Source organism: Rhinoderma darwinii, chromosome 3 (genome assembly GCF_050947455.1).
Source record: "Rhinoderma darwinii isolate aRhiDar2 chromosome 3, aRhiDar2.hap1, whole genome shotgun sequence".
Classification (NCBI taxonomy): Eukaryota; Metazoa; Chordata; class Amphibia; order Anura; family Rhinodermatidae; genus Rhinoderma; species Rhinoderma darwinii.
Window position 1 is genome coordinate 104,097,268 of NC_134689.1, and position 26,251 is coordinate 104,123,518.

Here is a 26,251-nt window from a genome sequence, read left to right on the forward strand (position 1 = left end):
AGGACAGGGGGGCATTCTGGAGGTTCTATCCTGGTGTCCTTCCCTTCATAAACCCGAAACCTGTAGGTGTACCCTGAGCTGCTCTCGCACAGCTTGTACATTTTAATTCCATACCTCGCCCTCTTGCTTGGCAGGTATTGGCGGAATTTTAGTCTCCCCTTAAAATGTACAAGGGACTCGTCTATTGCTATGTTCTTTTCGGGGGTGTACACTTCCTGAAATTTGGTGCAGAAATAATCAATCATTGGCCTGATTTTGAATAGGCGGTCGTATGTGGGGTCATCACGGGGCGGGCACTGTGCATTATCATTATAATGCAAAAATTTCAGAATAATTTCAAATCGTGCCCGGGTCATTGCCATGCGGTATAATGGGGTGCTGTATAAAATGTCCGCACTCCAGTATTGCCTAATCTCTGTTTTTTTTACTAGGCCCATATGTAGGACAAGGCCCCAAAATTTCATCATCTCCGCTGCCTCTATGGGGGTCCACCTAGCAAATGATGACGTGGGGTTTTGGGCTAAAAATTGTTGGGCATATAAATTTGTTTGGGCCGCCATTACATTAACAAAATCCTCAGTGAAAAACAGATTGAAATAGTGAATTTCTGCGAGGCCTACAGTCTCAAATAGAATTCCAGAGCTCCCTGTGAAATCTGGAATGTGAGGCTCATAATTATCAGGGGGTGGGTTCCACAGGGTATCGCTCATTTGGGGGGTTGCCTCAGCTGATGTCCTGGGGCGTCTTTGCGGGGGTTCCTCATCACTGGATGAGGATGATGAGGTCAAGATGAATGGGGCAATTTCCTCTTCTCCCTCGCTGGCCGATTCAGTGTCAGAGGCCAGGATGGCGTATGCCTCCTCAGCGGAGTAGAGCCTTTGAGATGATTGGGCCATTTTTATTAGGGGGGTATGTAGTGCTTCAACACGTGTAATACTCTTTATAGAGGTGGTTTTGTATGTTGTGCTTTTACACGTGTAATATGAAATTTATAGGAAAAAAAAAAGAAAAAGAAGAGAAGAATAAGAAAAATTTAGGAGAAAGAAATTTATTGAACGTTCAATATAGAACTGTAAAAAAAACTGAGCTACAACTGTGTCGCTACGCTATCAGAAATTTAGTGAACAAATTTCAGTTAAAAAAAACTGAATGTATGTCACTAAATGGACGCTGACTATAAGATGTAAATTTATACTAAAACTGTCGCTACGCTATCAAAAATTTAGTGAACAAACTTCAGTTAAAAAAAACTGAATGTCCGTCACTAAACGGACGCTGACTATAACGCTATAAATTTATACTAACTGTCGCTACGCTATCAAAAATTTAGTGAACGAACTTCAGTTAAAAAAAACTGAATGTCCGTCACTAAACGGACGCTGACTATAACGCTATAAATTTATACTAACTGTCGCTACGCTATCAAAAATTTAGTGAACGAACTTCAGTTAAAAAAAACTGAATGTATGTCACTAAATGGACGCTGACTATAAGATGTAAATTTATACTAAAACTGTCGCTACGCTATCAAAAATTTAGTGAACAAACTTCAGTTAAAAAAAACTGAATGTCCGTCACTAATTGGACGCTGACTATAACGCTATAAATTTATACTAACTGCCGCTACGCTATCAAAAATTTAGTGAACGAACTTCAGTTAAAAAAAAACTGAATGTCCGTCACTAAACGGACACTGACTATAAGATGTAAATTTATACTAAAACTGTCGCTACGCTATCAAAAATTTAGTGAACAAATTTCAGTTAAAAAAAACTGAATGTATGTCACTAAACGGACGCTGACTATAAGATGTAAATTTATACTAACTGTCGCTACGCTATCAAAAATTTAGTGAACGAACTTCAGTTAAAAAAAACTGAATGTCCGTCACTAAACGGACGCTGACTATAACGCTATAAATTTATACTAACTGTCGCTACGCTATCAAAAATTTAGTGAACGAACTAAATGTCCGTCACTAAATGGACGCTAACTATAAGAAGTCAATTTATTCAAACTGTATAAAAAAATATATAGCTAGAACTTCTGCTATATATCTTTTTTTACAAAACGGACGTCAGTAAACGTCCGCTACTCTAATGCTAGTCTTTTTTTTTTACAGTTTTATAAAATGAAGAAAAAAAGGCCAAAAAAAAACCTGCGTAAACAAATTACCACTGAGGCTGATTATTAGACTCAGCACTCAGTAGCCGCAGGGCGCACGCAAAAAAAAGGTGCAGTAATAAAAAAGGCCAAAAAATAAAAAAAATTACCACGGATGCTGATCAGTGATGGCGGTCACTGATCAGCACTCAGTGGCCGCAGGGCGCACACAGGGAGGTGCAAAAATACAAAAAAAAAGGAAGTCCTGTGCCAAAAATTGGCGGTCAGTGATGGCGGTCACTGATCCGCACTCGGCGGCCGCAGGACGTAAAAAGGGAAAGATGGGGAGGGTGGGATGGGGGGGGAGGGTACAGGGATAAGAAGTTTAGGAAAAAAAACAAGTGCTGCTGCTAAAAAAAAAAAAAATCAGCAGCAGCACAGTTGATGATGATGACGGTTCACTCTTCTGCAGGAAGCAGTCGGATGAAGACGTCACAGCAGGATCGCAGCACAGAAGGCCTCAGATTCGGTAAGTTGGCTTCACAGACGGTCACACCAGCTCTGCTCACCGTTCCTAACCGGAATGAGGTGGGCAGGGCTGGTGTAGGGTGTTTCAAACACCCGCCATGGCTGCGATTGGTCGGTCGGTGCTGACCGACCAACCATAGCGATCTGGGGGCTGGCATCACCGCCATTTTTTATATGGAACATGGTAGTCATTGGTGCTGTCCTAGACAGCACCAATCACCACCATATCACTGTGCCCTGTGGCACAGTGATTGGCAAAAGCCGCAAACAGCCGCAATTGGCCGGTCTGAATTGAACGGCCAATGGCGGCGATCGCCGATGCGGGGGGGAGGCGACACCCCCCTGGGCATCGTGTACAGATGTCCTGCTGTTATGAACAGCAGCCATCTTTACTTTAAAACTTTTATTTTTGATACGGTAACCCCTTCTGCATTTGACGTACATGTACGGCAAGATGCGGGAAGTCAATGCTTTCCATGACGTACATGTACGGCAAATGTCGGGAAGGGGCTAAAATGAACTGTCATACACTATTTACACTGTTAGGTCTGTTGGCATCTCAGAAGTTGAACATAGTAAATATATTTATACACACACACACACACATTTACAATCCACATATATAAAAAAAAGGTTTATTGTACTTCAAATACATTAACCGAAAAAAACCCAACAAAATTAAAGTTCAGAAATACAAATTTTATGGGAGCATAAGCTTTTACAATAATTACCTTGATGGGTAATAATCTACTGCAAATTAATGAAGGTCAAACCAAGAATTAAGGGGGGAAAAAAAAACAAAAAAAACAAAACTAATGTTTTTTACAGCAAAAGTTACTATCATATCTGTTTGATAGCAACACAAAGGCCTCATTCTAAATTGTGATCGTACTGACAGCTCTTGGGAAACAAAAAAAAATATTTTTTTTTTAAAAATAAAACCTTTGTGAAGACTAGTAGCTCCTTTCGTGGGACTCCAGCAATGTATTAAAAGTTTCATATCTGGGATGAAAGGTCTGAAAAGAATTCAGAAAACATTTCGTCTTACATTCCAAACATGATGCAATAAAACACACTGACTGGGGTGTCCTCAAGCCACAATTTCAATGCATTTGAACCTGAAGTAGGCAGACTTTTGTAGAGGACCAGACAGATTTTGGAATGCTAGTCAAGCAAATATGACAGCTGTGATACATAGACACAAGGTTACATTGCCAGAGTGTTGCACAGGTAACCATTTCCAGCTGAAAAGCTACGAACGCCGCTCCTCCTTGAGTGTGTTTTCCTTTTTGCTGACTTGTAGTTGGATTCAGTACTGTGACCTGATAAAAACTTACAGGTGGCTCATGCAGTTGGTATGAATGGACATTATACCAGTCTCTGAAATGTCCCACTATTTTGTGGATCTTCGTGCAGGCTCTGAGGCAGTTGGTGGAGGCGGAGGACCACGTCGGTCAAGGTCATCTACATAGGATACAATAAGCTTCCGTCGTTCGTCGGGAATGCAGTCAAGTACTAGATAGCGTTTGTCATTTTGAAGAATCTTTTCAACATCCTTCAGGTACTGGTCGGATTCTTGAACTAACTTTTTCGATCTGCAAAGAAAAATTAAAAACCGTTCATAGATATGTAGGTTTACCCACTCATCATGTCCTTACTTTAATAGGTCTATCATACCATCAACGAGTTCAATCACAAGGAAGGTTATTCAGATTTGATCCATAAAAAGAACAAGTCAATGTATAAAAACCTGCCTGTAATGCCTATTAACGGGTTCTTCCCATCTTGAGCGATGGCGTATCGCTAGGCTATGCCATCACTTAAGGACGAGGAGGTACTCTCTGGAACCCTCACCGATCCTGCACAGCACCGCTCCAGGGCACGTGGCTGTGCAGGAGTCTAAAGCCGGCCTCACTGAATGCCGCAGTACCCTAGACAGCGTGGCGCCGCAAAAACCGTGAAGGGGCCTCAGCTTTGTAGACCATTCATTCTCAGGATCGGTCAGGGTCCCAGAGGTCAATCCCTCACCGATCTTAAAGGGATGGCATATGCTAGCGATATGCTATCACTTCAGAAGATGAGAATACATTTTCTAGTGTGAAGCTCTACCTTTGGAACCATTGTAAAGAACATATCATGTAACTGCATACATAGCGGTGTCCTGGTATTACTTGAATCACTTCCAGAGGCAGCAGGAGGATTTCTACCATAAACTACAGGGACACAGGTATATGGATGTCCTCCCTACAGACTTCTCGTCAGATTTCCATTCACAGAGGCAACAGATCTATCAATGGAGTGAAGACACTGGCTGTGCGTCTGCCTGTTACCACCGAATGCAGTTATAGATCAGAGGATTATGTTCTAGTTACCAGAAAACAGGAAAAGCTGTCAAAAGGAAACCATTACTGCAGGTTCCCGGAAGTGAATGCACAAGGAGAAAACGTGACAGAAGTGTATGGAAGGAAGTCCTGCATTATTCTTACCTGTGTATGCAAAAATAATCATCACAACACATTATACACAAACCTGTATGTAATAAATTTTGTCTCTTTCAGGAGAGTTCTGAAGTCAGCTTTGGCAGTGATGTGTTTATCTCGGATATATTCTTCAAACTCCCGTTGTCTTTTCTGTCAACGTAAAGAAAAGCAAATCATAGACAAAGAACCCTTCAAAAATAAACACTATAAAAAGATATAAACTCTCAAATTTGCCAATGAAAGTTCAATGATTTTACAAACAAATCACTGAAAAAAGGACTTCCCTTTACTTAAAATCACTGATACAAGGGCAGGTTCAACCCCCAGTGCTCATGCAGACAAGCACAATGCTACATAAAGGGGGATTGCAGAGGTTCAAAATACTGATGAACCGTCACACCTACTACTCATGAGAGGGGTGCTTAGTATGATCATTGCGTCATGGCTTCTATAAGTGTGTCATTCACATGGTTACGTGTAGAGCACCATGGCGGCTTGCAGCCTATTAGTTCCATCCATACTATTAGAACAGACTGCCCAGCAACTTCCAAGTGTACCACACTAAGTACTGACCATGTCTGTATAAAATAGCAATAAGCAATATAGGTCAGATTCCCGGAATATTAATCTCACAACGGACAATGGGAGCATGCATAAGGTTATCAAGGGGAGCGGACCTGGGAGGCCATATGCAGACCAGACCTACTCATGTAACAGCATGGGAAGCACAGCAGGGGACCTAGATTTTGGTAAACTTTTGGGGGCATTTACGGTGCTAATACAGAACCTTCACAAATGGCAGCATATCGTTAACCAAATCTAACATCTAAAAATCTGTTGTCGGGGTGGTGGGGGCCATCTATCTAAATTCAAAGGCTTTACAAGCAATAAATAGGGATTATCTAATAAATATTTGTCGATGATCAGCATTCTCTAGGAGGCCAAAACAACAGCTGGGGCTCCAGAAGAATGGGGGCTCCCAGCACAACTTCTATCCGTAAATCTGCTATAGGGGGGACAGGCCAATATAAGCTGCCAGAAATTCACTCAGTCAGCCATATATTGATGGCGCCGAGTGGAGGGAATCAACCCAGTGCAATGTAGCCTTAGGCTCTATTCACATGACCGGGTCAGAGTGTCGAACGATAAAAACATCCGTTTTTCTCAGTCACATTGCATCTGTTCCGGGCTGTGTTTCCATTTTTAACATCCGATATTGACATGTTTTGCATCCGTTTTTTTCCGTCAGTTTTAAAAACAGATTAATTTAATTTGTCAATATTTTTTGCCACACACTTCTCTATAGACATTGCCACGGCCCGCCCGACCCCCCCGTAGACATTGCCACGGCCCGCCCGACCCCCCCGTAGACATTGCCACGGCCCGCCCGAGCCCCCCGTAGACATTGCCACGGCCCGCCCGAGCCCCCCGTAGACATTGCCACGGCCCGCCCGAGCCCCCCGTAGACATTGCCACGACCCGCCCGAGCCCCCCGTAGACATTGCCACGGCCCGCCCGAGCCCCCCGTAGACATTGCCACGGCCCGCCCGAGCCCCCCGTAGACATTGCCACGGCCCGCCCGAGCCCCCCGTAGACATTGCCACGGCCCGCCCGAGCCCCCCGTAGACATTGCCACGGCCCGCCCGAGCCCCCGTAGACATTGCCACGGCCCGCCCGACCCCCCGTAGACATTGTCCCAGACTTCACTGTCCATATATGGACAGTGACTTCTCCTGGAGCGGAATCATCGGTCATAGCGTCGCCCGCTGCGGCCGGGGATTCCTCTTCACATCCCTGATGTCACTGTCCATATATGGACAGTGAAGTCAGGGAATTCTCTTGGAGCGGAATTGCCGGCACAACTTCGGCAACGCTGTGGCCCGGGATTAGGGACTCCGCTCCTACTGAGAGCAAAAAAAAATCTCCTCCTCACATGCACTTTGCACTGTGAGGAGAAGAGAGCGAGCGGCAGAATACACGGCTGTCACTTTGATCACATCCAAGTGGCATCCGTGCTTTACTCAGCCCCATAGACTTCTATGGGAGCCGTGTGGGCCGGAGATCGGCCCAAAATAGGGCATGTTCCATTTTTTGACGATCGTTTACCGGGCCGTCAAAAAAAATCGGCCGTCTGAATAGCCCCATTTGGGATCTATTGTTCCTACTGCAGCCGAGTTTCCCTGTCAAGTGAATAGGGCATTAGGCTCTATTCACACGACAGGGTCCGTTCCGTGCTTCCGTTTTTAACTGCCAATTTTGACCAGTTTTTAGTTTTAAAAGCGGATGAATTAAATTTGTCTATTTTTTTGCCACACACGGTCCTCTGTAGATACTGCCACACAGCCCTCTGTAGATATTGCCACACAGCCACCTGTAGGTTGTACCACACAGCCCCCCTGTACATAGCACCCCTGTAGATGGCACACCCCCCCATAGACAGCACCCCCCCCTTCTTTTAGATAGCGCCGCTGTAGGGGACCACTCCAGAAGTCACAGACTTCATTGTCCATATATGGACAGTGACGCCATGGACTTCTCCTGGAGCGGAATTCCCGGCCCATCTGCCGGTGATTCTGCTCCAAGAGAAGTCCCTGACATATATGGACAGTGACTTCTCCTGGAGTGGAATCACCGGCCACAGCGTTGGCAGCTGTGGCCAGGATTTCCGCTTCACGTCCCTGAGGTCACTGTCCATATACGTGGCCGGGGATTCCGCTTCAGGAGATGTCCCTGACCATATATGGACAGTGAAGTCAGGGACTTCTCCTGGAGTGGATGGAATCACCGGCCGTTGTGGATTAGGGGACCACTCCAGGAGAACTCCCTGACGTCACAGTCTTCTCCTGGAGCGGAATTCCTGGCCACAGCTTCGGCCAAAGCTGTGGTCGGGGATAAGGGAATCCGCTCCTACAGGGAGCAAAAAAATCTCCTCCTCCTCCTCCTCCTCCTCACATGCACTACGCACTGTGAGGAGGAGAAGAAAGAGAGTGAGCGACAGAAAGCACGGCCGTCACTCGGATCACATCCAAGTGGCAGCCGTGCTTTACTCAGCCCCATAGACTTCTATGGGTGCTGTGCGGTCGACAGAATGGCCCAAAATAGGGTACGTTCCATCACTTGACGGCCCAGTTTACCGGGCAGTCAAAAAAAAATAATCGGCCGTGTGAATAGCCCCATTTGGGGTCTATTGTTCCTACTGCGACACAGCTGGGAATCCATGTCGTGTGAATAGGGCCTTACAGGGGTAAAATACGCCTGGTGGGTTACATAGAGCAGTGCCAACTTTTTTAGTGGCTGCCGGGCAGACAATTTAAACGAGAGGCAATAATATCCTATTCACCATCAGTAAGCGATGGAATACATCAAGCCCATTTTTCACTGGCAGGTGGCGGGCGCAGTCAAATTGACCCAATAACAAATTATACAGTGTGGATATACTTAAAGCAGAGAGAGCAGTAGTAAACTTAGTAAGCAGAGAACAGTCTGCAAAGTCAATCCTGGGATAACCTGGGAATCATGCCGTGAGGGCATGCCTAAGCTGGAGAAAAATCGGTAGAAAGCTTGTCTTTGTATATCAAATGAACTATGCATTCGTCCAAATGTCATCCAAGAGTCTCCAGCCACCAGCTGTGAAACATAGTAAATCATAGCGCCAGTATTACCATTCCTGCATAACTACATGCTCATCAAGCAGAGTTTTTTCCCCACAGTATCCAATTAGTCATAGGACCGGATACATTAAACAGTTTTTTGCTCTGCAACCATACCTGGCGAGCTAGCGTATGCATTGGCGTTGTAGGATCACAAAAGAAATCTAAGAATATCTGAAGGCTATTGCACTCTGTTCAGTCCTGCAACTACTATGTAGTGCAGAAGCTAGGGTTTAAGAAAATAAACCTGCGCGACTAGGTAGTAGAAAAAGTGGGGAACGGCCAGTCGACTCATCTCCTTGGTGTGTTGGAGTATGACCAATTCCAAATTAATTCTAAAGCAATGACAAATAAAGAGAACATTTATTACCCGGTCACTTGAAGAATACTTTAGGAACCGAGGATCATCTTTAATTATTTTCTTTACCTCCTTCCACGTTGATGTTAAAGTGATCTGTAAACAGAGCCATCTTTGTTAGATGTATGGCTGAAAATCAGTTGATAAAATTCAGGCATTTTCAGGTGAATTACAGATACATTCAAAATTGATTTGGATTACATTTTTTTCATTTGCATTACAGTTTTACTGCAGCACAGGCTCATTCTGCTAATTTGGGGGCAGCTGGAAAAGTGAAACTTGATGTCATAAGAGCGGCGTAAAACAGAATGCTATTGCTTGGCTGACTGATGGTAGTATAAATATACTCTCAGATTGATTTAGTGGGTAAAGCAGATCATGTTTTTAAAAGTTTAAGATGTGACTTACAGTATACGTTTCATCTAGCAGTTGTCTGAAATTTTCACGCTTTTTCTTCGTAAGGGCATCAATGTGTTCATTGAAAAGTTTTTCTTTTTCTTCCCTTTCCAGCAGGGAGCCAGACTCCCATCGGTGATCTTTTCTAAGAGTTCTTCTGGTATCAGACCATGAAACATCAGATGATCTGACCTGCAAGAATACCAATACAACAAAATCATTTATATGTGGATAAGGGATGTCACGATACCAGAATTTGGACTTCGATACCAATACTTCGTTTAGTTTTGCGATTTCGATACCAATTCGATACTTTGCCAACAATAAAAATAAATGTTCTTCCATTTTTTGATCATTCAAAGGGAAAAAGGCTTATAAGACACGAAAGTGTAATCATTACCATATCAGACAGGAGAGCTTTAAAATTCTGTATTGCCTCCTCTCGCTTGTGCTGCTCCCGCTCCCTGTCAATCTCCTTGGTTTGCTCAGATCGTGCCTTCTGAACCTCCCGCTCTCTTTCACGTAAGCTGGCTTCAATACGAGCTTGTCTTTCCAACTCCTTCTCTTTTTCTGTATCTAAATTCTAGAATTAAAAATGTTTACTTTTATTTAAATTTTTGATTTTCTTATAGCCTTATAGAGACAATTGGTTCTGCAGATTAATGCAATGTGACGTGGTAGCAGAAGTATCAGCAAAAGAATGCATTAGATTATGGTCTAGAAAAACGTCTACTTCCAGCTAGTGAGAAAATTAAATTAATTTCAAAGGGTTGTAATGTAGAAAAAAAAATGGTTTATAAAACATAATATTAGTGTGAACAGAGCCGTCCACATTTTAACGGAATAGTTTGCAAATGGATCTAAACGGACACTGACAGACCTCATTGACCTCAATGGGGTGTGTCTGGCTTTTGACGGAAAGAATAGTGCTGCAGACTGCAATTCCTGGCGCTTCCTTTCAAACTAAAATGCATTTGAATAAATAAACCAAAATGTACAAATCACTTCTGGTACTGGGGGCATAAGCGTTCTTGGAAAATTCTGGGCAAAATCACAATGTGAAGTGCCTGGAAAGCCAATAAATGCTACATAGCGGAGGACTGATAGCAGGTTAGAATGGAAGGAATGAACGTTCAGACGCATGCTCACTTTGACTATCTTCTCAATATACTGCTTGAATAGCTCCTCTCTAGCTGATGAGCTCTCTACAGCCTTGTATCGAGTATCACCCTCTATTTTGTCTTTGACTTTGCTCCAGCGAGACTGTGCATCCAAATGGTGACCTGCTAAGAGGTCAAAGAAGTCCAGCTTCACCTAAAATTAAAAAATAAAAAAAAAGAGGCAAGACGATAACAGAGCTGACACAAACAAGATAACATTGCGTAGAAGAAAAGTGTGTGTGTGTGTGTGTGTGCGTGCGTGTGCAGACAATGCTGTATTTGGCAATTTAGACCACAAGTTGACAAGACTGCACCCATTCAGGCCTAATACAGGGAGGTCTCCTTTCCGGACTTGATACCACACAAGCTACGCCACATAAACAATCAGATTCAGAGTTTATTATATGGTATTTCTAATCAGGGCTGTTGCACGAATGTGTTATTTTCTGGGCATCTTATAGAGGGACTCATTTAAAAGCCCCACTGTCTCATGCATTAAAGTCATGGTCAGAAACCACTGGGGGGGTGTAATATATTAAGACTGTCACGTCAAACGTGTTCATACATTTGGCGCATTTTCAGTCAACGTACATTTGTTTAAGAGGTGCACACCTTTTAATATATTAAAGCGCTTCTTTAACGGTTCATGCGATAAATGAAAATCTACGCTTGCTATGAGGTGTAGATTCGCGGCATAACTTACGTCATTACCTGGCATAAATTCTAAAGAAAATATAGTCAGTCGTTTTGGTGGAGGCGCAGACCCCTACAGATTAAACTATGCTCCTTTTCTATTTTGGAAAGTGGTGACAAAAGTAAAAAGGCGCAATTCTTGGCACAATAAATTTAAGACTTTAATACGCCAGAAAACTGTCGTAAGCCTGTTTATATAATTCCTCCCGGGCGTATACGATTAGCTAGAGATAAGGCCCCATGCACACGACTGTGCCCGCAATCACGGCCGGCCGCTGACTGACAGCCGCATTTTCGGTCCGTGCTCCCATACAAAGTATGGGAGCACGGCCCGCAAAATGCGAAAGAACGGACATGTTCCATAATTCCCGGAACATTTCCACGGCACGGACACCCTTCCGTAGTGCTACGGAAAGGTGTCAGTGTTCAATGAAAGTGAATGGCTCCGTTTTTGCGGACCGCAATTGCGGTCCGCAAAAACGGAGGTTTTTTGCTGTCGTGTGCATGGGGCCTTAGTGCAGTGAAAAAAATAAGCAAAGACATCACAATACAGACCAGCTTTGAGCCACAGTGAACAAAATTAGAATCATTTCAGCCAAAATGCCACCCGTTCATGGTGTAAACAAGTATCATGTTCCTAGAAAGTCTCTGTGACATGTAATGGAGAGAACGGCTCCCGTCAGAGAATGGGGTTGCGCTTGCTGACAGCGGATTTGAAGATCTCCAGTGGTGATCTGTCCTCCCCACTGCGGATTTCTTATGTAAGTGACATTTAAGCCCATTCATTTTTCATGTGTGACCTTTGGTTCATATAAGCAGTAATTTATCCTTAAAGAGTGCCAAGTTCCGAAAAATAAAAAAATGAAACGAAACCAATCATATTCTAGAAAACAGGGACTTTTCGTTGTAGCTGCAAGCCTCTCTGGCATCACTTCATGTTGTCGAGTAAATCTACATTCGATTTCAGTTTTTACTGCTGTGATGTCATGTGTTTTGTTATTCCAGTAGAGTCATAAATCATTTACTCATTAAACAGCTTACTATTATGATTAGTATATTACTGCGTACATTCCACTAAAATAAAAAATACAGAAATATGTCGCCAGGAAATAGAGTATTTGAGTTGATGAATTGTATAGACAGTGGGTCCAGGTTATAATTCCTGAGCCATCGTAAAGCAAAAGGCTAGGAGATGCGGCTAAAATCAGTGTGCTCACTTGACAAATAAAATGTCACTGATTGGCTGTTAACCGTAGCCAGTCAGCACATGATATTAGGGGCAAGTAGAGCTAAACTGTGTGCGCTGTATTAGTAAAAGTGAATGTGCTGATCAGCTGTCTAGTAGCGCTTGTCTGAGGTACAATATAATTACTAAATATACTGTACTGCTCCGTACCTAGCCAGGACAAACACTCCACCACGCATGCTCTGTTAAATGATATGGCTGCGTCTTCAATTTGAACTATTTGGTGTCGGTGAGTAGTGTGACAGCCGTGTCTTCCGTCACTCGCTCTCTCCTTCTCCTCCTCACAGTGCAAAAGTACATGTGAGGGTGTTTTCTGCTCCCTGTAGGAACAGATTCCCTGGCCACAGCTTCGGCAACGCTGTGACCGGAGATTGCTGATTCCGCTCCAGGAGAAGTCCTTGCCTTCACTGTCGATATATGGACACAGTGACGTCAGGGACTTCTGAAGTGGAATCCCCACCGCTGTGGCTGGGGATTCTGATCCAGGAGAAGTCCCTCACTTCACTGTCCATATGGACAGTGAAGTGAGGGACTTCTCCTGGAGCCGTCGCCTACAGGGGGTCTGTGGGGCCCTACCTACAGGGGGTCTGTGGGGCCCTACCTACAGGGGGTCTGTGGGGCCCTACCTACAGGGGGTCTGTGGGGCCCTACCTACAGGGGGTCTGTGGGGCCCTACCTACAGGGGGTCTGTGGGGCCCTACCTACAGGGGGTCTGTGGGGCCCTACCTACAGGGGGTCTGTGGGGCCCTACCTACAGGGGGTCTGTGGGGCCCTACCTACAGGGGGTCTGTGGGGCCCTACCTACAGGGGGTCTGTGGGGCAGAAAATGTACAAGTTTTTAAAACGGACAAGGAAAAAAAAAAAAAAACAACACTTTTCAATAAATAAAATTAAAAATCTCTGCAAAACAGGTAAAAATCCGCCATTAAAAACGGAAACATGGCCCGGAACGGAAGCAAAACAGCCAAGGAAAACGGAAAAAAACCGCAGTTTTTAATCGGCCAACACCTGGACCCTGACGTGTGAATAGAGCCTAAAGGTAGTTGATGCCGCGCCATCTCTCTACACAGTCGGAATTGCTGTCTTAGCAAAGACACGGAGCGTCATCAATCATAGAACACTCCTATCTCGTCGTCCACCCCTCCTCTTCCTTCGCTCTAGGATTTTCTGCGCGGCCTGGCCGCCTTGTCTCCTCTAAACACTCGAAGATAGGGCATGTTGCTTCTTTTCCCTCAATGGGCGCGGGCAAAAAAACGTGGCAAACTATGTGCAAGCAGGTCAAAATCTGCCTCAAAATTCAAGACAGAATTTTGAGGCAGAATTTTCTGCCAGCAAAACTCTCAATGTGAACAGGGCCTAATACAGGATCTCTTGGAACAGATCCAGCAGCAGGTGAGGAAAATGTGCTGACTGGATTGTGTGTACCAAGATGTCTGACTTAGGTGGAGTGGGCAGACATTTATCAGGCTGTGAAAGGGGTGGGGGAGGGAGATAGGTGCCTGTACTTAGATCAGGGATAGATGGAGGCACAAAGAATGATGATTAGTGTGTGTGTGACCGTGTGCAGGGAGGGAGCTGTCTGCCTGTAATTAGTAATTAGAGCAGGGAAGGACCTGTGAACATAGAGGGGCGTGGCAGTATGCAAATAGCTGAGATGCTTTGGACGAAGAGGGGGAAGCAACTGTCTCCTCAGATGCAGCAGGGGATCATGGGTATGGTGGGTTACAAGACAGGAAACAGACAGCAAGGGATGTAAACAAATAGAAAGAGCAGCAGTGACGATCAAACAGAAACTTGTTAGAAGTTTAATAGGGGGTATTAGGGAAGGCAAACCAAGGCTGGGGGACACATTTTAGAAAAAAAATATAATTCCTGGACAACCCCTTTAAGAGTATTAATAAATCTACCCGTGTGTCCCCTCAGGAACCTGATGAAGCGCCTGCCAACATGGTGATTCACCAGCTTCCAGCATCTCTCACTTTTAGATGTAAGGGTTTGCTTTATCTGTTTTGTGTGCTTATTTAATCTTTATTTTTTTCTTAGTCGGTGTTAACATTTTGTTGGCTTCTGAACCAATTACAAGTTTTCTATAAAGTTATGGTCTCAATTAGGTTTCATTTCTATGGCTATTAAAAAGACTACCCAATGTTATCTCAAAAGAGTATTTATACGGCTGTTCAGTGTTGATGTGAAACATTAAAATATACAGAGCAGACTACAAGTTATGATGTTGGACTAATAGCCAGAATACACACAGTATGGATGGACAGTAAGGTTTTAATGTATACCAGTCATACTGGTAATCAACGCAGAATATACTTTTTCCTACTATAGCTACTTATTACGCAGTGAAAAATACGCTAAAAGGAATATTGAACGTGCACTTCTTGTAATACACAAGCTTTTCACATTAGGAAAGTATAATACTTTCACGAACAGAATTGCACCTACTTAAAGCAAAAGCAGGCAAGCCATTTGGAAATTAAATGCTTGTGGCTTCCCTGCAGCCTGTACTCTGAGAAATACAGAATAATGTAACTGCCCTTCCCTAGCACTGTATTGCTTTTGCTAGTGAAGGAGTGCTATAGCAATTGCATATGATGCAATATAGAAGCTTGCGTACCGCCAAAATAAAAGTTATTTAACCCCTTAGTGACCAATACGCCTTTTCACGTTGGTCACTAAGGGGCCTTAGGCTAGGCTGATGCCTTTTCACGTGAGCCTAGTCTAAGTCTGTCGACAGCTGAGCTCCTGCTCCAATGCCCGCGATCGAAGTTTACTTCGATCACGGCCGTTTAACCCGTTAAATGCCGCCGTCAATAGCGACCGCGGAATTTAACTTGTTTACAGAGGGAGTGAGCTCCCTCTGTCACCCATCGGCGGCCCGCAAATGCAATTGCGGGTCTCCGATGGGGTGTCATGGCAGCCGGGGGCCTGATAAAAGCCCCCAGGTCTGCCCTGGACATATGCCTGTTAGGACGCGCAATAATGCTCTGGTATACGAAGTATACCAAAGCATTATAGCAGCGATCTGAAGATCGCACATTAAAGTCCCCTAGTGGGACTAATGAAATAAATAATAAATGTGAAAGATTATTAATAAAAATGACAGTAAAAAAAATAAAACCATTTTTTTCCATAAAAAGTGGTTTTATTTAGTAAAAGTGTAAAAAATAAATAAAAGTACACATATATGGTATCGCCGCGACCGTAAGGACTCCATTAATAAAGTTAATATGTAATTTAAACCGCAAGGTGAACACCATAAAAAAAAAACGCCAAAAACAATGGTGAAATTGCAATTTTTTTCATTGTCCCCCAAAAAAGTCATAATAAAAATGAATCAATAAGTCCCATGCACCCCAAAACAGTACCAATCAAAACTACGTCTCGTCCCGCAGAAAACAAGCCCAAAAAATCACTACATTGATGGAAAAATAAAAACGTTACGGCTCTTGGAAAGCGACGATGCAAAAGAAAATAATTTTAGTTCAAAAGTGTTTTTATTGTGCAAAAGTCGCAAAACATAAAAAACCTCTACATATGTGGTATCGCCGTAATCGTACCGACCCATAGAATAAAAGGTAACATGTTATTTACGCCGCACAGTGAACGGCGTCAATTTAAAAACGCATGGAACAATGGCGGAATTTCAGGTTTTTTTTATAATCCCCCCTAAAAAAAAGTTAATAAAAAAATTATATGTACCCTAAAATGGTGCTATTAAAAAGTACAACTAATCCCGCAAAAAAACAAGTCCTCATACAGCTATGTAGACGAAAAAATAAAAAAAGTTATAGCTCTTTGAATGCGACTATAGAAACACGAATAAAATAGCTTGGTCATTAGGGCCTAAAATGGGCTGGTCACTAAGGGGTTAAATATGTATTCATTTAGAAAACATGTAACACTTGTTACAAATTTTCGGCAAACACTTTCCCAGAAGCGGATCATGGGAGGTCTGGCTGATTGGGGAACTTGTGAAAAGGCGGTGTGTGAATGTCAGGGATGCCACAATGATGGGTTTACGTGACAAAGCCCACTTCACAGTCCATTGTAAGAGCTGCCCACCATTTGAAATTGGCAACCTTACTGTACATCCCTAAAACTATGATGTGTACCGGATGTAAGACATTTAGCTGAAGGATGAGAAACCCCCCTCACTACAAACTAAAAGCATATCAAATAAAGGAAAGACGACGACAAACCCTTTAAGCCAGGAACCGGTAGCATTAAGTGATTATTTACCTTTTCTCCTTTATTTTTGGAGTCCTCTTTCTCTTTCTTTCTTGCTGCAATCATGTATTCATTAAATACGATTTCACGATCTTTCATTTTTTCAATAGCTTTGAAGCGGAGATCTTTGGCATGTTTGGTTGCAAATTCGCTAAATGTAGTCCTGTATATAATGAGTCAGTTAGTATTCGTGAAGTGTCAATATTGTTTTATACATACACATTTAATAATTTAGCAAGCCGTGGTCACCACGTAAACTACAAAATTGCCGCATAGCAGACTGGTTTTGCTCTCTGTCCTTCAAGTTTTTGGCAGCTATGGGCATCCAGCCACTTGTGAACGCATGGACCTGACAGAATCAGTTTTACCTCTACCAGAAGAGAAAGCTCACAGCAGCTGCCATATAATTAAGCCTGTCCATATCCCTTTTTTTCCTCCTTCCTTTTGGATCGGATCCACTCCTGTTTGGCTAAATAAACTGGTCCAAAAACTACATGTGTAAATCTGGCCTTCAAATTCTGCTGGTCTAGAACAGATAAAAATGCAGCTCTACCTGCGAACACCTTCGTTCTAAATGGACCCCCACTGATCGCTGACCCCAGTTTTGTCATTACCCAACATGGTCGTGCTGGTGGGGAGTTGTATGAAGCAGTGGTCGAGCATGCATGCTGCCACTTTATACAAATCTATGGGAGGTACTGATACAGCCCAGTGAGAATGCTCGGCTGTTTTCCTATTTTCCATAATATTGCATGGAGTTTCAGCGGGCATGCTCAAACACAGCTCCATACAAATCAACCCCATGTTATGATGCTAGTGGGGTTGGGAAGGACAGGAGAAAGGGATCCCCTGTTCTAGCTATTCGTGAGGGGCCCCAGCGGACAGATCTAAGATTTAATCCCCCATTAGGCCGATAGGCGATCAGTGCTATGTGCTGCAATACCACTTTAACATGGTCTATGGGACAAAACAGGGACTGAACGCATTGAATCAGGTTGTAAATGGCCATTAAATGCTGGAACTGAGAGGGCTGTTAGACTTGTACAGGCAATCAGTTTGACAGGGACATAACAGATAATCGGAATCAAGGATTAAATCAGATTACAGCCCTGAAATTTACAATGTTTAGGTGTAGGTAAACGGTGACCATCTATTAAGTATATGGCCATAATTCACTGGCTGCTAGAGAGGAGTTAAACACTGAAAATTTGCTTTGCCGGTCTTATGATGAGTATTTCCTTTTACAGAGCTGTATTTGCCCATTTCATAGAAATTCAGCATTCCAGCCTTAGTTATTTTTTCTTATTAATATCATTGGGGAAACAGCTGCACACCAAGCAGGAAGGAGCCTTGGCCCCACTGATGCAGGCAATACCCCTCCCACAGACACAGGCTTAATCAGTTTTAGCCTAGTGTTCATAGGAGGCAGATATAACCAGATTCTCAGGCCTGCTGCTATTTTCTTCGTTTTCTAGCCTAGTCAACCATGTGCGGGTGCCGGGGAACCCCAATTGCTGGTCCCCTAACCTTTTTTGCATCCGCTGGTGGAGTTCTAATACTCCACTATATGTGCGATATTACTGAAGAAATGTCACTGCATAAACACCTGAAGCCTTGCTATGAGGGATCCTAATATACAGTGATTGGGGGGTAATTTTTATTAGGGTAGGGAACCTGTGGACTAGACGGGGGGAGTTTTTTTTCTTCTCAGAAGCACAGATGTGCCTAACCTAGAGCTCCATTTCCTCTTCCCTGAGGGAGTTTGTGTCCCTCAACATTCTGGGGGCATCCCTAAAGGAGTCCTGGGCTCTATGGGCAGAAAAAAAAACCAAAGGGTTTCTTTTAAATTAATCTACGTTCACTTTGTGGGATTGATAAATTTAGTCCCCGGCTTTAATCCCCCTACGCAGCAGCAGCAGCTTAGTCGGTTCTACACGCCCAGTAGCGGTCACGAGTGCATCCAGCAAATCGGCACTATGTGGTGACATGGACTCAATTGGCGGCCCGTCTTGATATTCTCCATGTGGGCTTTTTAATAGGCGGTCCTTCAGCTGGTGCAGGCTTCTTGGGAGGCGTTCCTCTCCCACTCTTGCAGCGTGCAGTACATCTTGTGAGGGGCGTTTTCTGCTAGGTCAGGAGACATAATCCTGCTCTGGTCCAGCAATAGGGTGGTACACAGCACCTCCGGTAGGCTAGCCCAGTAGGCTAATTTTCCCTTTTTTTGTTACCAGGGGTGGCAGACTTGCTGTTGAGTAGGGTTCCCTCAGCAGTCAATTGCTTTTGAGACTAGTTATTTGTCCTTTTTTGTGATCTCTCATATCTCAGGAGCTTCCCGGAAGGAAGTCAAGGCAGGGTGCCTGGTAATGTACTATACCTGCGACAACTAAAAAAAAAGTTTCACCCGCCGCCAACCCTTCCATTGGGGATTCTCTGACTGATTAAGAATCCGAACAGGACTCACAGATGACACCTGCCATGCAGTCGGGACGCACCTTACATGTTAGGAATGACTCCACTACCCTTTATCAGAAGCACCCTTACACCATTAGAGGCTATTTTTCCCAAACCGTTACAAGTTTGCGGTGGTCAGGAAGTGGGCTGTTTATCCCTTCGTAAATCCATATATTTTACGGTTGTCTAAATGTACCACCATTCAACATCTTCACTGTGGTATCTCGGAAGGTAAGCCACGGGAGGATTTTGCTAATCTCACTTCTCAGGTTATCCATGCTAAGGAAAACGTTTGGATGAAAATATTTTCTGAAGCTATTGGTGGTAAGAGTTCTCTACTGTCTTCTCTCTATACTCGAGATTTCAGTCCTCTAACTTTCCTTCAGAGGTTATTCTCCTCTTAGAGGTGAGATAGGAAATCTAGCCGTTCCATGGACTCTAGACAGCCATCGTTCTAGTCTGCGGCCATTTGGCAACAGCATCCCAAGCTCTTCCTAGACATCTGTAGCCTGAAGGTGTTCCCCCAACTCAAGGGACAGCTTATTTTTCAGTCGACTTCGCCACAGGCACTGGATTGTGCTTTGTTTTTTCTCTTCTCCTCCAGGAAGAATTTGTCCCAGTTCCTCAGGTGGAACGGCTTCAAGGACTCTCCCCAAACTCTTCACAGTCCCCAAAAAGGATTGATTAGTCAGACACATTCTGGAACTAAAGCGGCTGAATTGCTTCGCTCACTGTGAGGTTTTTCAGGGAATCCCTGCGGTCAGTGATCGCATCGCTGGAACAGGGAAAGTACCTTTCTTCCATCAATATTCGACCACTACAGAGGCCCACCAGCATTTTCTGTTTAACTGTCGGTTCCCAGCATTTCCGGTTTGTCGCCCTCCCCTTTGGACTAGCCATGGCTCCAAGGACCTTCAACCAGGGTCCTGGCGACTCTCATGGCACTCCTACCCACCAGGGAAGTCGATGTCATTTACTTGGATAACCTTTTGGTGAAATCCCCTTGCAGAGAGGTCAACATCATCCTGGACACGTTAAAGATTCGGGTGGATCACCAATAGAGAGAATTCCTCCCTAGTTCCAGCTCAATGCAGAGAGTTTTCGTGAATGGTGTAACACCAGGAAAGCCAAGTTCACCTTCTGGTGTACAAGATCAGGTCCATCGGATTAGTCAGGAGTTACTCTGGTGGGAGATCTAACCAGCCATTATATAGGGAAGTTTCCTTCATTCCCTTTAGTGGGTGGTCATCTAAACGAATGCTAGCCTACCCAAGTAGGGAGAAAATTTTGGCCTCCACACAGAACAGGGCACTTGGTCACCAGAGGAGACAACCTTCAAATAAGCTTTCTAAATTTAGAGAAATCTTCAGGACCCTCTCCTATTGGACTCTACTTCTCCAAGGTCACCTGGTCAGGGTCTATACTGACGACTCCATAGCAGTTACTTATCTGAACCAGGCAGCACTAGGTCCTAGACAGCACTTTGGGAGTCCTCTCGGATTCTCCATTGGGCAGAGAATCATGTTAGCTCTGTACGCGGTCCACATTCCGAAGTTTAGAACTGGGCCACAGACTTCCTCAGCTGGAAAGGCTGGACCCCGGGGAATGGTTCCTTCACCTGGAAACCAACTTTTAAACTTGCCAAAAGTGGGGCACCCCAGATGCCGATGTCTTCTCATCTCAACCACAGGGTTCCATCCTATGTGGCCAGGGTGTGGGACTTCAGGGCCAACGCAGTAGACACCCTTCGAACGCTTTGGGAAGGATTCGATCTTCAGTACCTCTTTCTTCCCTACTAGCCCGAATTCTCCAGAGGATCAACTGCCCCCTGCGCTTTTAGTGGCTCTAGAGTGGCCTCGCCGGGCAAGTCAATCTACTTGGGGAGGCCCTATGGTGTCCTCATAACCTCTTTTACCAAGGTCTGCTGTTCCACCCCACTTTACCTCAGATTCATTTAACGGCATGGCAGTTTAAGCCAAGGTTTGAGAGTTCGAGATAAACAATGTTAATAGGCCAGGTAGCCTCAATCGGCCAAGGTATACCAAAGTACAAGGAAGGCTTATTTTGTTAGTATCAACTGTTCGTGTTCTATCCTATGGTATGTTCTACATTTCGGATCCTATCATTTTTGCAATCAGATCTTGATCAGGAACTTGTCTTAGCTTCCCTTTAGGGTCAGGCCTATACTCTCCCTATCCTTTTCCAGCAAATGCTGTTTTTCGCTCTCAAGTAAAGACTTTTTTTTGCAAGGGGTGGCACAGACGCCCTCTTTGTTTTTCCAGGCCCAGGACCTTAGGTATTGGTTGTTCGTTGTTATTTTCTCACGGGAACATAGACATGTTTTTGTGCTATTCTACTGCTTCTGTACAAATGGATTAAGGCAGTATCAGTGGAAGGGGTATGACGTACCTGGGCTGCGCATCCTTCTAGTGGCAATGTCCTATACCCATGGTGCTGTGTACCCCAATGAATTTAACAAGAATTTTTTTTTATGGGGAGTGCAATTTTATACGCCAGTCTTACTATAAAAATAGCTGGATTAAGATGCTCCTAATTTATTAAGAGGCGAACGCCTCTTATTAAATTTGATTAATCTCTGGATGTCCGTGCGCCTGAAGGGGAAATGTACGCCAGTTACTGACTGTGGTATATATTTCTGCCAGGTTCTGCCACGAATTTCAGTAAATTTGTTGGGTTGTGGCAGGCCCCACGCCTTCTACCAACCATTTTTTTTGAAAAGTGCCATGGTCAGTGTAAATTCATCAAGAGACACTTTTTTGCGCAAATTGCAACTTTTGATGCTTTTGTGGTTTTTCTACGCCAGAAACTGGAGTAGAAAAATGTATAATCTCCCCCATTTATTTGAAGATCTACTAAAAATTAGGACAAACCTTGGATTAATTTTTCCATCCTCCATCATCTTTTTGAAGTCTTCCTTTGATTGCATAATCTTGTTTTTCTTTTCCCTCCTTTCCTCCTCTGCCCTCGTTTTGACATACTGATCAAACACCTATAGACATACAAATGACAAGCAAAAGCGGCATGTAGTTAAAAATGGACAATTAATGTAAAATCATAAACTAGAATGGTACGGGGGTATAAAAGCACATTTCACGAAGTACATGATTCTTTAAGAAGTTATTTTACTCTTCTGTCCAAACACCCGTATTAAAATGAAGATTCACCTTGGGTGACCCTTTAGTTGCATTTGAGAGAATTGCATTATATTAATATAATCTCTCTTTAAGTAGCCAGTATTCTCTTTATAGAATCAACACAGAAGCTGTAATGCTCTTTGGCACAATTTATAAAAGGCCTCCTGTATTCTATAGGAGAGCCAACAGAAGTTTGAAGGGGTCTTGATAAAATCTTGTCTTTTAAATAATACCTGAAAGAGTGTGATGTTTATTGTCAACCAACTTTGGGACTATTTGCGCTACAAAACACTTGCATTACGTCAAACCAACCAAAACATGCAGCACATTAGGCAAAGACTCTGACTTGTGTTGCTTTACCTGTTTTCTTTCTTTGGGATTGAGAAGTAAATAACGAGGGTCAAATACAATCTTGTGGAGCTCCTTTTCCCAAGTGGAAAATGCTGATACCTTCATAGAAAAAGAACACAAGAGTACAGAAGAGAATTATGGATGCTTTCTATAGTAATGAAACCTTAGGTGCCTCAGAAAGAAGGTTTGTGTGTAAACCTATGGGAGATTTGTTGAAAGGAGGACAGAGTAGAAACCTGCGATCAAGTTTCCATCACTAATAAATGATGAGCAGTGGGAGGTTAGGATAGCACATTTTCAACACTAATTGGCTTTAAACACTTCATCATAATTATACAAAGGCGACATAGAGCTAGTAACTCATTAAAAAAGCCACTACTGGGTGACATTTAGAAAGCACTTCAAAAGCAACCCTTGAAGATGAATAATGCACCTTGTGAAGGTTGGAGACACATAACCCTTTCAATGCCCAAAAAGCAAGCAATGTGAGTCTATTCATTGCAGGTGGCTTTTGCCTGTAAGTCGTAACAGAATATTTGCACTACAAACATATGCCAAACACTTTCTAAATGTAAAACCAATTATTCTGTAAGACATTTTTCTCTATAGTACTTAACGGACATCATAAAACCATCATTAACATTTTAAACAGCAGAGTATTCCTTTAGCTAGATTTCTTCAAGGGTAACTAAACTTTCATAAAACGTCTGACATGTCATAGTGACAGATTTTATGCCTGTAACTAGCACCGATCAACAACTTTTGCAAGTTGATCGGCGCTCGTTTGGCTCCAATTACATGGAGCAATTGTCAGTATTATACGCGCACGAACGATCGTGTAATCGTTTGGGCACATACAATTTCATTGTCGGCAGCACATCTCTTTACACGGAGATCCTAAAAAAATCTGACTAACCGATTATAACAAATCTGATAAACCAACAAACGAGCAATTGCTAATTTGTCGGCTGATCGCATGGCATGTTACACGGGCCAATAATTAAGAACGAGCGTTCGAAAGTGCGCCCGATCGTCCCCCCGAGGAAAAGAGCTTTATCTAATGGAGACGTCATAATCTTAAAAGATTAACATTACAGTTGGTGCTGCTTAATGTACTAAACTTTATTCTTGTGTATCTTTACATTTGACCTATTGAAGGTCTAAAATGGGAAGGATCTGTGCCGGTTTTTTAGGCTGGATTAACACACAGGATAAAAAAAAAATAAAGCTGTGGAACCATCTAAAAAAAATCTGCACTAAAATCCACAACGGCATCCGTACACGTTCAGTCTGAATTTTGGTGCAGATCTGGCCATGGATTTCTCTCATAGCAGAAATCCACAACAGATAGGGCATGCTGCAGATTTAAAAATAGTAGAATCTACTGCAGATTTTCTTTTACATAGTTTGTGAATGGAGTTTATTAAATAAAATTCTGACCACTAGACCAGATACAATAGGCTGGTGTTTTCTATAGCTCACTTGTTAGCATTGCTGTAAAAACGGGGACAGAAAGAGCAGAATCATCTAGTTATCATTAAGCAGTGGGCCAGTTATAGGGGTTCTCAGAGTTCAGAAAATAATGCATTACTTACCCGACAGATCCCTTGGCGTTCCAGCACAGCCGCTCTGGTCCCTCCTGCCGCTGTTTGTTGACATGGCTGCAGCGATGATGTGCCTGCATACCAAAGCGATCGCTGCAGCCAATCACTGGCCTCAGTGGTATACCGTACAGAGCCATTGAAGCCAGTGACTGGCTGCAGTGATCACATGATTGAACGGGCACATCATCGCTGCCACGTCAACAAAGCGCAGCAGGGAGGACCGAAGCGGCTGCGCTGGATCTCGAATGGTTTTGCTGGGTGAGTAATGGCCCTCTGTTTTATTGCACCTGCCCCCCCTCTGCCAACACCACATTTTTTATGAACTTGAATGACACCTTTATTGTTCTGCTGGAGGCCTGGATAAGACAGGATAGCAATACTAAAAACAAATATAAGGCTTCTGTTCAGATCACTATCATATAGACACGTTTAACTTCCTAAAGACTATAATAATTTATGGCATTTCTGTCAATTGATTCCCAGTAATGTCACCTGCTATAAGGCGCATTTGGGGCCAAAACAAACGACAAGGTAATTCATGAGGACTCTACTGTGCAATTATTTTATACTGGATTACAGCGCTGATTATAGGGTCTTCAAGCCAATCCCTTTCACCAGAGATTGGCAATGCCCGTGGCATTCTACGTTTATTGTGGTCTCACGTTACAATGGCCCTTCCTGGGCAAAAGTAAGTTGAAACCATTATAACCTGAGGGACTACTTGACATACATTTTTGTAAGGCCTCATGCACACGACCGTAGTGTTTTTCTGGTCCGGAAATTCCAGGACCGTGTTCCGTGAAATGTCATCCGCAGTTCATCCGTATGTAATCCGCAAAATGCGGATGAAAAAAAAAAAGCCTAGGTAAAACAGGATGACGCAAATTGCGGATGACACACTGAGGTGTATCCGCAATTTCCACGGGCCCATTGACTTCTATTGGCATGTCCGCATCGAATTTGCGGCCCGTAATAAGACATGTCCTGAGTTTCTGCGGCACGGATTTGCGGACATGCGGAGACCCGTGAAAACACGGATAGTGTGTATGGGCCCATAGAAATGAATGGGTCCGCAATTCTCCCGTGGATTTGCGGGGGAATTGCGGACGCAAAAACACGGTCGTGTGCATGGGGCCTAACAGCTCTATAGGTAAAAAAAACAAAAACAAAAAACTTAAAATCAATATACATCTCTAAAAGTGTCACCTATGATTACAAATGTACCGCAGGCCATACAAACTTAAAAAGGTCAGAAGCATAAACGCTGATGTGCAAATAATTTCGAATTCTTATGAACAGACATTTCTACTACAATTTTATACGATGCACTATTAAAACAGAGGCTTTTTCCTAAGTTAAGTGGAGGAAAGCAATTGGTTACCGTGAAAAGAAAACCCTGTTACTGAGGATTTAGTGACTCGTGTGCAAAAATCAGAAAAGATTTATATACATCTCAAAAGATGATTTTCTAACCCCTCTCTCCAGCAACATATCTCTAAACTGTTTCATTCGAGCATCCAGTGGAACGATGGCTCGCTCACGAGCGGCTTTAATTTCAGCCTCCATAGCGGTCTCCTTGTCTGACTCCGTTTCTTCTTTCCTTAAAAAGGAAAAAAAAAAAAAAAAAGGATAGATGTTTACATGAATACAAGGTGGACGGCCAAAATAAAGAGAAAACCCATCACAGTAGAAAGACTTGCTGCTGCTATGGCAGTCTGCTGGCTTCTGCCACAGTAATGCCACCTGTACACTCCATTTGACCTCCTGTTTTTCAATGCCCTATTTTTGTATTCACCAGACCCTTATGGTGAATCAGTGAGGAATCTTTCTACTGTGGATT

At 43.5% G+C, this 26,251-nt stretch overlaps 1 protein-coding gene across 4 annotated transcripts in view; it reads right to left on the reverse strand.

The window, feature by feature from the left end:
• Positions 1–3,309: 3,309 nt before the first annotated feature.
• Positions 3,310–26,251, reverse strand: part of TCERG1 (transcription elongation regulator 1) — a 55,967-nt gene continuing 33,025 nt past the window's right edge. For 3 of the 4 annotated variants that reach the window (XM_075856524.1, XM_075856525.1, XM_075856523.1), the window contains 10 exons: positions 25,885–26,011; positions 22,817–22,906; positions 22,193–22,311; positions 16,863–17,013; positions 10,665–10,829; positions 9,916–10,098; positions 9,528–9,707; positions 9,132–9,215; positions 5,161–5,261; positions 3,310–4,226 (listed from right to left, as the gene is read on the reverse strand). In XM_075856524.1, coding sequence (XP_075712639.1) covers positions 4,025–4,226; positions 5,161–5,261; positions 9,132–9,215; positions 9,528–9,707; positions 9,916–10,098; positions 10,665–10,829; positions 16,863–17,013; positions 22,193–22,311; positions 22,817–22,906; positions 25,885–26,011 — 1,402 coding nt within the window. In that variant the 3' untranslated portion in view covers positions 3,310–4,024. The remainder of the gene's footprint in view (positions 4,227–5,160; positions 5,262–9,131; positions 9,216–9,527; positions 9,708–9,915; positions 10,099–10,664; positions 10,830–16,862; positions 17,014–22,192; positions 22,312–22,816; positions 22,907–25,884; positions 26,012–26,251) is intronic. The other variant, XM_075856526.1, reaches the window with a different exon arrangement.